Source organism: Ischnura elegans, chromosome 7 (assembly GCF_921293095.1).
Source record: "Ischnura elegans chromosome 7, ioIscEleg1.1, whole genome shotgun sequence".
In the NCBI taxonomy this organism is placed as follows: domain Eukaryota; kingdom Metazoa; phylum Arthropoda; class Insecta; order Odonata; family Coenagrionidae; genus Ischnura; species Ischnura elegans.
The window spans coordinates 7,088,071-7,103,101 of record NC_060252.1 but is presented as its reverse complement, the minus strand read 5'-3'; the positions used below and the strand labels follow the sequence as shown (position 1 = coordinate 7,103,101).

Below are 15,031 nucleotides of genomic sequence, written 5' to 3'. Positions count from 1 at the left end.
CATTGGGAACTTCTCTTTTTCTGATTCCGGAACGGAAAAATTCTGTCACATTTGCAAAAGAAAAATGCATTTTCTTCGAAATCTCTAATTGTGAGGGAATTATATAAATCAGGTTTCCTTACAATAAAAACGAAAACTCAGCTGGACAATACGACATTTAATCATGTTGACTTTGGTAAAAAATATCAGATCAGTACGTATAAAGTCGTATATTTGACATGGCAGTTTACTTTGCAAACAAACAGATAAGTTTTCAATGAGGGATGAAGGAAGAAATTGGAGAACATAGTAAAGGCCTGTGGAAGCGATAATTTTGTGGGACGAGCCAAAATTTATAATTATAAATACAAAACAACTGGAAAATTTCAGCACCAAATCTTTTCAACCCACCCAGGTTTGCGCAAATTGTAATATGAGCCGATGATTTCCGTAAAGTTACGTTTAGTAATTTTTCTCTGGATTCCAAACGGATCATTATCACAATGGAATCCAACGCTTCGGCTCCTGAATGAACACCTGATGCGTTCTTGATTCGGGCATGACGTATTGATAATTTAAAAATTACTGCGCCACCATCTTGAAATCTCCAGGATAAGAGGAGTATTCCTTTGTAAATTCATACATGCATATAAAACAGATAAAAATTATAATATGAGAAAATACTGAGATAAAAATTTCAAATTTGAAGAACAGACAACACTGTGTACTCTACATATTTCCAGACGATAGCTTATATTTTTAGCGAGAAAGGCCAAGAGGCTTTTTTGCCGGTTTTTGCTTCTAGAGAAGCGAAAGTTTCCTTTTATCGGTCATCTAATTTGCATTGTTTTCGATTTTGCGATGTTATGAGATGTTAATGTTAATTTTTCGCAGACAACTAACATTAATTTGTTGTCTTAGAGAAAATTCAAGAGGTGCATAGATGCAGAGAGGTGACGGGGTTCCTTTCTCCTGATAGTTGATAATGTATCAATGTGAGATGTACCACTAATGAAAAAAATGACTCGCATTTTGACTTAGCTATTCCTTAGGATCACTGCTTTCCCACATTGTCTCTTACCGGATGATTGAGCTTTGTTTCCGACGTTACCAACATCAGTAAAGTTAAATAAAAACAAGACAACGTGCTGCGGAGTGACCAAAATATGAGGCCAACATTGAAATTTCCAAATGTATCACTTCTTTCCAACCAGTCATATTCTATCGTCTTTTGCGAAAAAAGTTTTGGGCTGTATTTAAAATAAAAAATAACAATGAAGGCTTTCCCATGGCTCAAATTCTGAGTCCATCTTCCGCTTTACTCCTTCTTTTGTAATTGTTAACAGGTGAGAATAGTTTCGCGAGGAGCGTGGTGATCGATAGGAATAAGGCCGCCAGGATAAGACAAAAAGAAAGACCCGGAAAATTTATTTCCGACCTGATGAAGCGAGTTTTAGCACCCAGTGAACTGTTTTTTCACTTTATAAACGGTAACGCGAGAGTAGCCTGAGAAATGGAATCACCAAAAAACATTTAAATCTGATAAAATACACTGAAGTAAAATTTACGAATCGGAGGTACCTACAAGAAAACGTTTTTAAGGGTATCCCAAAATAATATTTCCTATGTCTCCCGAGAAGATGAAAGTGGTTAAAAACGAATAAAACGTGGCATGGCAGAAGAGAATAAAGGGAGCGATGGACCCTCTTAATATTGATGCTCCATTCCTGCAATCACTTCACACAGGTGGCATTGCAAGGGATCAAAGGGATTTATTGCCACCTGCCCCGAACCCCTACGTACCCTGATTCTCCATTTGACCGTTGCCGTTACATCATGATATCTGCTCACGCAGGGACATAGCCGCGAAGCAACAAGTGTCCTTTAAACAGGGTTCAATGATTTGCCAAGTTCATATCCTGGCAAAGTTTAATGCTTGGCTAAAGTTGGCTGCTCATGTAGATTTTAAACACGTGACTTCAAACTATATTGACAGATATTTCCAGCCAAAAGTTTTTCCTCAAAAGCTCTACATTTCTACTAATTATAATAATTTTTTTTCCAGAAACAAATGAGTTCATGCAATATTTATAAAGACCTTTGGTTACCAAAAAGACTTGCTTTTAGGGTACCAACACGCTTTTTATATGAATTACAGAAATCATATGAGGATATTTCATTATATATGAGAATTTTTATAAAAAAAAAAACAAACATACTTTTTTGACATCTGACTTGACTCTGTCAACATCGAAAAATCAAGAAGGAAAAAAATCTTAACAACGCACATTTTCAATGTTCATGAAAGACATTAGTCATTGTTTAGCTAATCTAAGAAAAGTTGTACAACATACCTCCTCTTTAATTTTGTTTGGTAGTTAATTTTATAATTTAAGTCCCATGAACAAAAAGGATCTTTTTAAAGGTATTAGGCACATCTTAGGCATGAGAACCCAGTAGCATCCACGACGATTATACATATCATGTATCTATATCCATTTCTTTAGGGACATTGCCGCTTCTTGCATGAAATATTTTGATTACCTTATAGCACTTTATAAGTCTGAGAGGAAGAACTTTCTATTTCTCTGCAAAACTCGAAGGTCCTTGATCCAAATATATCTATTATGAGGAAACCAAAAAACGTTTACCGCTTATCAACAGGCAAATGACTGCCCTTGAGTTGATATATTTGGTCCAATATGATAGTTCCTGAAGGAATCCTTGCATATACCTACCCTTAATTTGATATTCCAACAGTGTTTTTTTTTATATAATACAGATCTTAGAGATTTAAGGCACAGCGAATATGGTAACCTTTTCCACGTCAATAATATGGTTAAATCACCTTCTGGAAGATGCCGAATTGCTGAAACATTAAACTTCCGGTTCTGTATTATCAAAACCACAAAAACGTGCTCTAAGATGACTGAGAACGATTTCCTGTAGTAAGAGCCGTATTTGAGGACATTCATTGAACACCCAGTAGTGCGAAATACCAACTAGATTTAATTTTGCGTAAATATTCAAATATTTCTACGGGCAACTAAAAGATAAAAAATATATATCTTTGTAAGCGAACGAGAGAAGCATAAATATTCCGGCCATTTTTGCATAAATTCATTTGTTCATTTCCGCTGTAAATAACAACTTACCAAAAAATATGACAAGAAAACAACTTTCACCAGAAATAATAAGATATCTGCAATGAAAAATAAAATATTTCTAATAAACGAAAATCCTTATACTTTTAATATTGGATGTGATACGTCTCTAATATTTTGAAAGTGCCACTCTTCCAGCTCATTTTCACAGCCATTACGGCCATACTCCTTTCCCGATAGCCGAATCATTTTTCCACATCTATTTGTACTGGAGGAGAGTGAGTCTAGCAGTGGGCGTGACAATGTGGACAGAATTTCGTGTGGGGTTGCCCGGCAGAAATCTGGTCTCTCTCTCTCCGTCCGTCTCTGATTGCTGGTGACGGCCAACGTCCACTCGGGAGCGAAGGGAGAAACGTCAATAGGGATGACGGGCTGTGCGTCTCACACAAATGGAGCGGAGAAGAGCGCGGAAGCGAGAAGGGACCTCAAAGACAAGCATCGCTGCGATTCGCAATAATCGACGCTCATCGTTGGAGCTGCTGTGGTACTCGGACGAGAAACAAAGCCCGCAATCTCGTGACGTTTTCGATATATCGATGGCTTAGTTCTAACAACACGTATCTCAAATTCGGCCGGTTTGGAACAGGTATCTTAAAAATAGTGTAATAACATTAAAAATAAATAAAATACAAGCAAAAAACACCTATTTGTTTGAAAATGAATGCTTTTTTTTTCAGTTTTATGAACTTTTGGTTTTTAATTCCAGAGTACAAGTAAAAAAAATTAATCGATTTTTGCTCTCCTGAAAAGTTGCTATTTTTGTGATACGTGTTGTTAGAACTTAGCCATCGATATGCTCTTAGGATGGGCTTATTGACTATTCCATATCATTTTTGATAGTGATAGAGTTTGAAAAATAAAATAAAGGGAAAAAATTTCTCTATAGACATTGCTCTGTTATATATCAATCCATTTACAGCAGAGATCTGCAAACTTTCAAAGTTTGTGTTATTAGAACATTCAAATGGCAAGGTTAAGAGGGTCAAAACGCCTAATATCATAATATATTCAACTTCAATAACTATATCATTTTATATTGTTTAATACAAGTATTTTTTCATTTGCGATATGCGAAAGTTTGCTTTAGCAAACTTTCCTGCGAGCTATTCGTGGCGAAAAATTGATGGCCATTCCCAAGAGAAGTTTTTGACGACATGAACTCACGTAGAATTTCTCTCCATGTGGAAATTTATTGAAAAAAGTAACTCGTAAAAGTCACAAAAATTAAAATAATAGTAAAATTTGACTTTCGCTCCATTTAATTTCCCAGGAACAGAATGCATCAGAGGCATTTTTTAAATAAACATCCCATTTTTAGCTCCAATAGCTGTTTGAAATGCAAATTACGCAATAACTACTTCGGTAACATGGTTGTAAAGTGAGCGAAACAAAATTAAATGGAAACTGCAGTGGACGGAAACTTTTCAACCGAGTACTCTTCATGAGTTGAATGAAAACACCATGATTTCGAAAGTTCCTCGGTGATTCCCAACGTTCTTTCATCTCCTATCCTTCGCTACTCCCCCTTCCTCTCTCTTTATCCTTATTGTGAGCTTCAACATGCGACCCCCCATATTATATTCTTCCTATCGTTTTTTTCTTATAACTATGCTTATGATCAGCCTTGTATTATTTTTTTATTCATTGCTACACCACCTGATATAGAAGTTTTTACCAGGGCTTTCATAACATTTATCACTTCACTCCAATTCCCTAAATAGGGGCAAGCTACCCAGGCAGAACTCGAATTCGCGACCTTCGGTTTGAAAGGCAAGGGCAATTATTGTTTTTACCTCGTTTGATTCATGTTAAAATATTTATTGGAGTGTAGGTCAATGTATGTTATGCAAAATGGTTTTAGCCGACGTCTCTGTTTATTTTTAACCATCCTCGGGGCTTCTAAGTTTCCTCTTGTACTTCTTCTTAAATTTTCCATTTTCGAAGTCCAAAAAATGGGTTAAGGTTTGATGTTGTTATACAGCTACTTCTTCGGGTTCTTCTCCTTGTACTTCTATATTACAGTATGAGATGAGGGAGATATGAAAGTGATGAATAACTTTCCTCCAAAGGCAAGGAGTTCAACCCCCTTCACCGAGTCCGGCGAAATGCAATGATATTGCTTGTTAATGCTTACACTTTGTCACAGCATGTGTTGGATCGACGAGTAAGTACCTTTCTCGATAGCAAAACAGTACTAGGATATGGAAGGTATGGGATTTAGTTGCAAAATGTTAGCTATAATTGGACGGCTGTAACAAGCGTCGCGGTTTTAACGTCGTGAATGTATTTTGGCACTGTCACATGTGCAGATTTTGAGGTTTTCCGAGAGGATTGATTGATTATTATTCAGGGATCATAAAGCGTTGGCAAGTATGCATGGACACGCCGCCGCCGCCGCTGCAAAGGCCTTTAGCCTCGTTAGCTTGGGCTTGCCGAGCACTCGTGCAGTTCCCTGGGCAGATGCCATCGTTTTAAGAGCAGTTTTAAACCGCGTGGAGCGGAATTAGAAGCCTCTTTCTCAGCCTCACTCCAGAGCAAACTACCCAATGGAAGGAAGAACCGTTTAAGATCAGGGAACTTCACCAACCGTGATCATATCGTCTTTGCCAATATTGCCAATGGCAGTATTTTTTAAATGAAAACAGGAAAACATTTACTCATGTAATGTGCAGACGGAATGCACAAGCATCGGTCCTCGCAACAGAGGTATTGAGCACCAATTAAAACTCTATGTAAGGCTGAAATAGCAAACCGAAAGTAATTAAAACACGTTTATTCATTTCCTTAAAAATGGAGGGAGCTGCTTATTGGCTGACATAAAATTTAGAAGTTCATCTTCTTTAATCAGGACTTATCCTGGTGAAAGCACATTCAGGAAATTTGAGATCTGGAAAATCGTAAATTAGGATTTATTAAAAGAGTATAGGAAAATGCGGTGAAAAAGCAAAATAACAATGTGATTATATTCCCGTGAGACCCCATTTGAACCGAAATTATATGGGGCACGTATGAAACAGGAATGGTTTACCAAGAAAACAGAGGCGAGCAGCAAGTTGCTACGAGAAACATAGTAGTGTAGCTGAATTAACTAGAAATTTAGACTGGGAAAGACTAACCGATCGAAGGGATAAAATTTGATTATACCTTTTGCGGAAAGGGTCAAGCAGGTTAAGATGGTGAAAAGTGCCCCCAGATATTTTGAAAAATAAAAATATACACTTGAAGTGCATCAAAAATTATTTGTTTCCACAAAGTTTCATGAGTCAACAATGGAAAATAATCCCAAAAAATTGAAAGACGATTTTTAGCTTTTTAACTATATCTCGAGTTTTTATTTTTGTTGAATCGTTTTCTTGATTTTAAAGTGTAGATACTATAACGTTCTACCATCCTGATTTTTTTCAAAAATTTTTACCGAAAAATTAACTTTTACATAAGACAAATGTTTCTCGGGTTTGCATCCAGGTTAAAGCTTTTATGTAAGCCGACGTTTCGGAAGACGACTTGTCTTCCATCCTCAAGGCTGTGTTACTTGAATGAAGTTCAATTTCACACTGAACAGGATCGACCGTTTACGGAAACAACAATACGGCTCAGGCGTCGTCCGATTGGCTGTAGGTCTTTTGAAATGCTTCACGTTTAACCCTTATGTTTTTCATACAGCTGAATACAGGTCTCCATGTAGTGCTTAGATGAAAGCCGGTGTCCCGATTGAAATTTTTGGGATTGAGGCGGATCTCTATTGCTTCCTTAACTACGCGGTCCCAGTAACGTTGAGCATGGCAAAGGATTTTGGTGTCGTCCCATTTAATAGCATGGTCTTCATTAATGCTGTGTTCCGCCACGACCGACTTTTCTGGTTGCGCTAATCTGAAAAATCTCCGGTGTTCTTTCAGCCTCGTCTCAATCGTTCGGCCTGTCTCCCCCACATACATTTTACCACATTCACAAGGTATTCCATAAACCCCTGGTGTCTTCAACCCAATCGGATCTTTCACCCTAACCAAGCGGTGCCTTAATTTAGGTGGTGGCAGATGGACAGTTTTGATATTATACCGTCGTAGAATGCGGTGGATCTTACCAGATATGGTTGACACATATGGGATTAAGGCTGTTGATAGCGGTTTTTCAGGCGGCTCATCCGGGCAACTCTTTTGTTTTATGTTGAGTCTGCTTAGGGCCTTAAAAATCTCTTGTTTTCCATAGCCATTCCGTAAAAATGTTTTCTTAAGGTGGTCTAACTCGGCTGAGATGCTTGTATTATCTGATATTAACTTGGCTCTATGGACCAAGGTAGATAATACAGCGGCCTTCTGCGATGGATGGTGGTGGCTCTGTCCGTTGAGATACAGGTCAGTATGCGTTGGCTTCCTATAAACGGAATGACCTAGGCTCCCATCTTCTTTCCTATGTATTAGGATGTCCAGGAAAGGAAGTCGCCCATTCTCTTCTACCTCCATGGTAAATGTGATACTCGGGTGTTGGTTGTTCATATGAGTCAAAAATTCGTGCAATGCAGCTGTGCCATGTGGCCAAACTAAAAAAGAATCGTCCACATATCTGAAAAAACATTTTGGACGGCAGGGAGCGGTATCGAGGGCTTTTCTCTCAAAATCTTCCATGAAGAAATTAGCGATAGCCGGTGATATTGGTGAACCCATTGCGACACCATCCATTTGCTCATAAAAAATATCCTCAAAAGAAAAATAGGAGGAAGTGAGCACATGATGAAAAAGTTTGACCGTCTTCTTATCGAATTTACTCTCTAGCAGACTCAAGGTGTCAACAAGAGGGACCCGCGTGAAGAGAGACACCACATCCAAACTAACCATCAAATCGGTAGGATCTAAACGAATACCCTTAAGAGTGTTCACAAATTCTAGTGAGTTTTTCACATGGTGTTCACTGAGACCCAAGAATGGTGTTAGGATACCCGTAAGATATTTGGCAACGTAATATGTGGGAGAGTTAATTGCGCTGACAATCGGCCTCAACGGTGTTCCTTCCTTATGAATCTTGGGCAACCCATAAAACCTAGGAGGCACTGGTGCTTGAGGTAGCAGGTTCTTTGCTGTCTCTGGTGGCAAATTCATTTCTTTAATTAACTTTGAGGTCCTTCTGGCGATGATATCCGTAGGATCTCGGGGTATTCTCCTGTACGTACTGCCACTGAGTAATTCCAGAACCTTTTCACGGTAATCATCACTTTTCATAAGAACGGTAGCATTTCCCTTGTCCGCAGGAAGAACAACGATTGAAGTTTTTCTTATCAAAGAATTCAGAGCATTCCTCTCATTCTTAGAAAAGTTGGCTTTGGGCAGAACTGCATTTTTAAGTACATGAGAGATATCACTTCTTACCTCCTCGGCTGCATCACTGGGAAGTTTCCGAATAGCTTCCTCTACCCCTCCAATTATATCTCCAAATGGAATATTTCTTGGAGCGGGGGCGAAATTAAGTCCCTTAGAAAGAACTGAAAATGTACCTTCATCAATCCTCTCATCAGTTAAGTTAACAACTGTCCGGTGGTGATCAGTCGTGGGGAGCCGTTTCTCGGAAGATAATCTATTTATCAACTTCTTATTCAGCCTTTCCGTGTCTTGCTTGTGAACTGATTCTCCCAAAGCACTAGTTGCACGATCAACAAACTCCCAATCGAGTGGTGATAAAATGGTAGAGAGGCGTAGGTGGAGGTCCATCAGTCTTCTTGCGTTGCAATCCAGACTTCGTCTCTTGTCCTGAATTCGTTCTCTAAGCAAGGCAAAACTCGTCCGTCGAAGGATACGATCCACTTTCTTCGATTTCAGTGGTGACTTGATCTTGGCAAAGGTTGGGATGACTTCCTCGTCACGGCACTTCACGAGAAAATTAAGACTGCAAAGAAGTCTTGCCTTCTCCTTCCGCAACGCACCAAGTTCACAAACATAGCGATGTATCTCCTCCCCGTAGAGGTGAATAATAAACGATTTAAGTTTTTCCTGGTGAATACTTCTGACAAATGTTTCTCGGGTTTGCATCCAGGTTAAAGCTTTTATGTAAGCCGACGTTTCGGAAGACGACTTGTCTTCCATCCTCAAGGCTGTGTTACTTGAATGAAGTTCAATTTCACACTGAACAGGATCGACCGTTTACGGAAACAACAATACGGCTCAGGCGTCGTCCGATTGGCTGTAGGTCTTTTGAAATGCTTCACGTTTAACCCTTATGTTTTTCATACAGCTGAATACAGGTCTCCATGTAGTGCTTAGATGAAAGCCGGTGTCCCGATTGAAATTTTTGGGATTGAGGCGGATCTCTATTGCTTCCTTAACTACGCGGTCCCAGTAACGTTGAGCATGGCAAAGGATTTTGGTGTCGTCCCATTTAATAGCATGGTCTTCATTAATGCTGTGTTCCGCCACGACCGACTTTTCTGGTTGCGCTAATCTGAAAAATCTCCGGTGTTCTTTCAGCCTCGTCTCAATCGTTCGGCCTGTCTCCCCCACATACATTTTACCACATTCACAAGGTATTCCATAAACCCCTGGTGTCTTCAACCCAATCGGATCTTTCACCCTAACCAAGCGGTGCCTTAATTTAGGTGGTGGCAGATGGACAGTTTTGATATTATACCGTCGTAGAATGCGGTGGATCTTACCAGATATGGTTGACACATATGGGATTAAGGCTGTTGATAGCGGTTTTTCAGGCGGCTCATCCGGGCAACTCTTTTGTTTTATGTTTAGCCTTGAGGATGGAAGACAAGTCGTCTTCCGAAACGTCGGCTTACATAAAAGCTTTAACCTGGATGCAAACCCGAGAAACATTTGTCAGAAGTATTCACCAGGAAAAACTTAAATCGTTTATAACTTTTACATAAGGTTGAAATTTTCAAAATTAAACTTAAAATTTTAGGAAACAATGGACACGCCGAAAAAAAAGCAATATGTTGTTGTCCCTACCTTTAAATGTAATCCTAATTTTTTTAGGTTTTTAAAATTGGTGAAAAGCAGTCAAAAACACGAATAACTGCTTTGCGCCATTTGCCTTTATGTATTCCAGGACGATATTTGATTTGATTGCTGAGAAACGATTGTTGATAAGTTTCTAATATTATTGATAAAAAAAACATGAACATAAACAATGCCTATCACACTTAGGTTAATCTTAATTATGTTTATAACCATACTATTATTTTATTTTGAAATGCAACGTCTGCCGAAAATGATTTTTTCATATCTCCTGACTAATTAACCATGGAGTTATCGCCTACATTTTAGCCAACTTCCTACTAGTGCGAGAATATGACTGAATATTCGGGGACCAGTTACCGACGAAGCGATGACACTTCATCATTGTTGATGCCAGCAATAGGCTTTCTCTTAGGCTTAAATTCTTCATCGGTGAATGTTAAACAATACAGACGAGTGACGTACAGCACCAAGAGAGAAAATTATTCGGCTTAAATCTTTTCTGAAAATTTCAAGTAAAATAATTTTTGCCTCATGTTAGAAGATATTTTGAGAGAGGCTAATCATTAAGTTAGAAACTATGTAAAGGATAAAATTAAGGAAATAAACAGCAGAACTGATAGATTTAAGTTGTCGTTTTTTGCGCATACAATAGGGAATCATAATACCGATAACAGTTTACCTTTATGAGAGTATGACTCGGAATAGGTCAAATAGGCTCTGGATGCATAATTAATAACAAACAACACTTGTCCATAATAGCTATCTGCATGCATTTCTTGACAAATTATAACTCACGCATGAACCACTAATAACGCTAAATTTTCGTTATTCTGTTAAAAACTAGTAGTATCATTTGCATGGCAGCATGTTTGTGTCTTTAGCACTCTCCTAGTTGCTGGTCTGACCGCATCTGGCTTTTCTGTGAGCTTGGCCGGTGTCTGGTAAGCGAGCGCGTGTTTAATTGAGGCAAGGATGAGTGTTGCATGCCTGCAGGTGTGCAGTCACCCCGTGCCACACATCCTGGTGGTGGATTGCATGGTACCTCGTAGATGTCAGGCTTATTCAAATAATAATTAGTGCCTGTGAAATGATTTTCGTTTTGCTAAGCGACCATCGTTGGGAAGGATATTCCTTGGGCGTGGTAAGAGTGAGATGCATCACCATTTGATGATGAAGAGTGATGATGACTGCCTAGAAAAAAAGAAACCTGTTTCGGAGACATTAATTCCTATTTGATCGCCTTTAGGAGAGACACTATTCATGTTCAAGTTTATAAATACACAGTCAGCAAAGACAAAGGGATAAGCGCAAAGATATTAAGGACAAATAATACTCAAAAATGAAAAGATGGGGAAAGAGCGACATGCAATCAGCAACCCTATTGCTTGCAATGATTGGTTTCGAGAATTGGTCACATTGTACAGAGCCTGATAGTACGAGGTTAGGAATACTATCTTATTAACGTCTGCTTGACCGTTCAGGCCTGGGTCATATGTGATTTTATGAATTTCTAAGTGTGATCTTTATCAAACATAAAATTCCGACTTAATTCAGAAACAAATTGGATTGAAATTCATACACCAAAGAGAGAGAGAGAGTTGCAATGACAAGGAGAATTTAGTAGGATTGGGGTTTGAAGAATGGATTTGCTGTTCATGAATGTATACCGATGTATCTAAATTCGATACGCCTTAATTTTATTTTATTCCTTATTGAAGTGCTGTAATTTTTCATAGTCTGTGCTATCTCTCTTTGCATTCTTTTTTCCATGATGTGTGCATCTAAACTGGTTCTAAATCAACTATAAACTACAGGAAAATGGTGTTTACTTCAAAGAATTATTATAAAATAAGCAAAAAATGCGTAATTTTTATTTCTTTTTATAAAAATATAACTTAAATTATGATTCTGATATTATTTTAAACATTAATAAGCATAAATTTTGTTCCTCCGATTAAGGTGATGGAAATAAAAATGCTGTTTAAAATAATGATTAATAGAATACGTAGTGGAAGTACTGAACAGGAAAATCACTTCAGCAACCAAATTACAAAAAAAACAACCATGATAAAGTTAAAATATGGCCAGTTCTTCCCATAAAAAACCGCTAAAAGACATGAAATTGTATTCGTGATTTCCTTTCCTATGAGAAATTTTCGGCTACTCCACCCTCATGAATTATTTCCTAACTTTATTTTATTGACATTAGCGTCAAGCTTTAAGTGAACCCTTCTTAATGAACGGATAATAATATAAATAATGTAAATAAGCGGATAGCCTGGAATCGAAATTGCATATAAAATGGAAAAGTTTCTATTTTATATTAAATATTTCTCCTTGTATTCCTAGATCCCCACGATTTGCAAAGCCGGGTGTCCTCGCTTATTCCAATGACCTTACAAACTTCAGATGCATATTATTTGGAACTATTAATAAATTACAGCGTAAAAATATCAGAAAAATTGATCATTTACATACAAGTATAAGAATATGCATTCCCATAAGTCATAAATGTCGTCACATTTAGTTGAAGCAATAGTTTACGCCTATTCTCAGACTTACTGAATATACACACAAAATTTCATGGGAATAGGTTCAGCCAATTCGGAGGAGTTTACTTACTAATACTGCGACACGAGAATTTTATATGTCAGATAAGAATATGCATTTTCGTAAGCCATAAACTTCCTGCTGCCTGTTCGACAAACAGCTGCCCTCTTGCCAACAAAACGACCAATATGTTCGATTGCATAAAAATATGCGTCCCTTCATCCACTCGATGCAGGTAGTCTTAGTTTTACCTGTATCAATGACGTCACATCCTTAACATTTTCACCTGAGAATCCCATTCATGACATGGTTTTAGAGGAGCGCCAAGGCAATTGGTCAGAGACAAGCTCCTCATGAACAACCTTTGCTCCTGGAACCAATACTTTTCCCTGGCAACGCATCTACTGTTCACGCGATTTAAAACCATATGCTCCGATGGTGCACGCAAAGAGAGATGCAATTCAACACAAAGGCAGTAGGTTATAACATAAATCCGGGCCACTGACGTCACGCTGGTTACATTTTCACCTTAGAATCCCATTCATGAGATGTTTTCCACCCCATCCATTCGGGCTGCGCGGAGCGACTCATGATGCTTGTAACGCAACTGGTCCAGGGCAAGCTCCTCATGAAAAAGCTTTGATGCTGGGACCAATATTTTGCCCCTACAACGTATCTGCTGTTTACATGATCGAAGATACCATGGAGAAAAAAAATGAAGAGCGGAAGGCATCCTCTCTTTCTCACACGAGTCGGTTAGCGAATGCAAATCGGCCACGCGTGCCATCTATAAATAGACGCACGCCCAACCACTTCCCCTCCCCTCTCGCCGGGGGCGCATTCGGATTGGAGGGGAAGTGAGGAGGGGAGGGGGAGAGGGTGGTAGGGGAAGTTCGACAATGGTGCTACGATTCGAGCCACGTTTAAATTGCTTCCGTATTCGACCGTAATCGGCGCCACGTGGACATCAGCAGATTTTGCTGAACAGAATAAGGGACGTAGGCATATGGATGTCCATTCCGGTGGGAGGAGGAAATTTTAACTATGCAATAATTCTAAATATGCTAACATTTTTTACTTGAATTAAATTTATGCGAGGCAGTCTAAACAAAATTTTTATGACGATTTAGCCAGTTGCGTAGTTGGAAAAAAAACTAGGCGGTAATCACCAAAAATTCCAACAGCTGAACATGTATTATACATCCGGCCGCGAAGGTATTTTAACCGGTACGCTTATAACGAGTTTGGATTTTAGGGGATACGCCGTACCGGCCCAACTACAGCACTGGATTTAGCATAGGAAATAGGACCCAATCGATTTTTTTTTAGTTTTGAAGGCGTTAATCTTTTCATACTAATAAAGAAGCCCTATCTGTTACTGGAAGAACTTATCAAATTACCTTTGTACGAAGTAATGCTCTAAATCTGAGTGCACGTACAGTCCGTTTTAAACTTAATGGTCCCTGCGCGGATGTCGGCTTTGGATTTGGCTCACTCCATTTTGAAGAACTACCTTCGCACGGGGTTAGAATAACCGTATGTTAAAATTTCCACTTTTGCTTGAGAACCTTCCAAAGTCTCCGCTTGACTCTGTCCGAAACGCTTCGCCTTCCCTCCCAACTTCCCCCACCATACTTATACCCACTAGGATGTTGCCGCCAAAATGTTGCCATTGTCCTGAGGCTCATTGTCCGTTTGAAAACGCTTCCATCCAAGCCACATCTTTATTTCAGCGTAAGGGTGGAAGTCACACGGCACGAGGTTGGCATTGCACGGCGCGCCTCACCAAACAACTTGAAGGTCACTGATGCAACTTTCATCTACGCCTTGAGGGCATTGACCATATTGTATTTCTTTTTAATTGTTTGCGTGAAAAAAGCAAATTGAATTGAATTTGTGTGAAAAAAGCAAATTCATTAAAAAAATTAAAGTATCGAAGATTATGCATAAAAAATTTAACTTAGGCTGAACAGATAAAAATTGTATACGAACACAAATTACCGTTGCTTTAAAAACGGTCAACTTTAATTGTTTATATAATTTATAAATAATATTAAATTTAACACATATCAGTCACAGATATGAAAAAATACCTCGATTTATTTGATGCGTATCAATCTTCACCTTGAATGAATAATTGAATACAATATCTATTTTTAATATTTAATTGTTTAAATAATAGGCCATTTAAAAACAATAATATCAAAGATACAACAAAAATAACTTCAAATTCGTATTCAGCGGACAAAATTCTGCTAAATAGCTTCTTCATAATACAACAGTGACTACGAATAAGAGCGGTAATAATTTCGACCACCTTTTTTCGATTTTGAACCACTGTGCGGCGGGTGATCGAAAATGTCCCATTGAAATTGCTCAAGGAGC

At 38.5% G+C, this 15,031-nt stretch overlaps 2 protein-coding genes across 2 annotated transcripts in view; one reads left to right on the top strand and one right to left on the bottom strand.

The window, feature by feature from the left end:
• Positions 1–15,031, top strand: part of LOC124162662 (soluble guanylate cyclase 88E-like) — a 369,277-nt gene that overhangs the window by 36,575 nt on the left and 317,671 nt on the right. The gene's annotated exons all lie outside the window — the stretch shown is intronic.
• LOC124162506 overlaps positions 5,984–15,031 on the bottom strand; it is a 41,656-nt gene continuing 32,608 nt past the window's right edge. The window contains exons 2-3 of the mRNA XM_046539070.1: positions 7,906–8,998; positions 5,984–6,030 (exon numbers count right to left, since the gene is read on the bottom strand). Coding sequence (XP_046395026.1) covers positions 5,984–6,030; positions 7,906–8,998 — 1,140 coding nt within the window. The remainder of the gene's footprint in view (positions 6,031–7,905; positions 8,999–15,031) is intronic.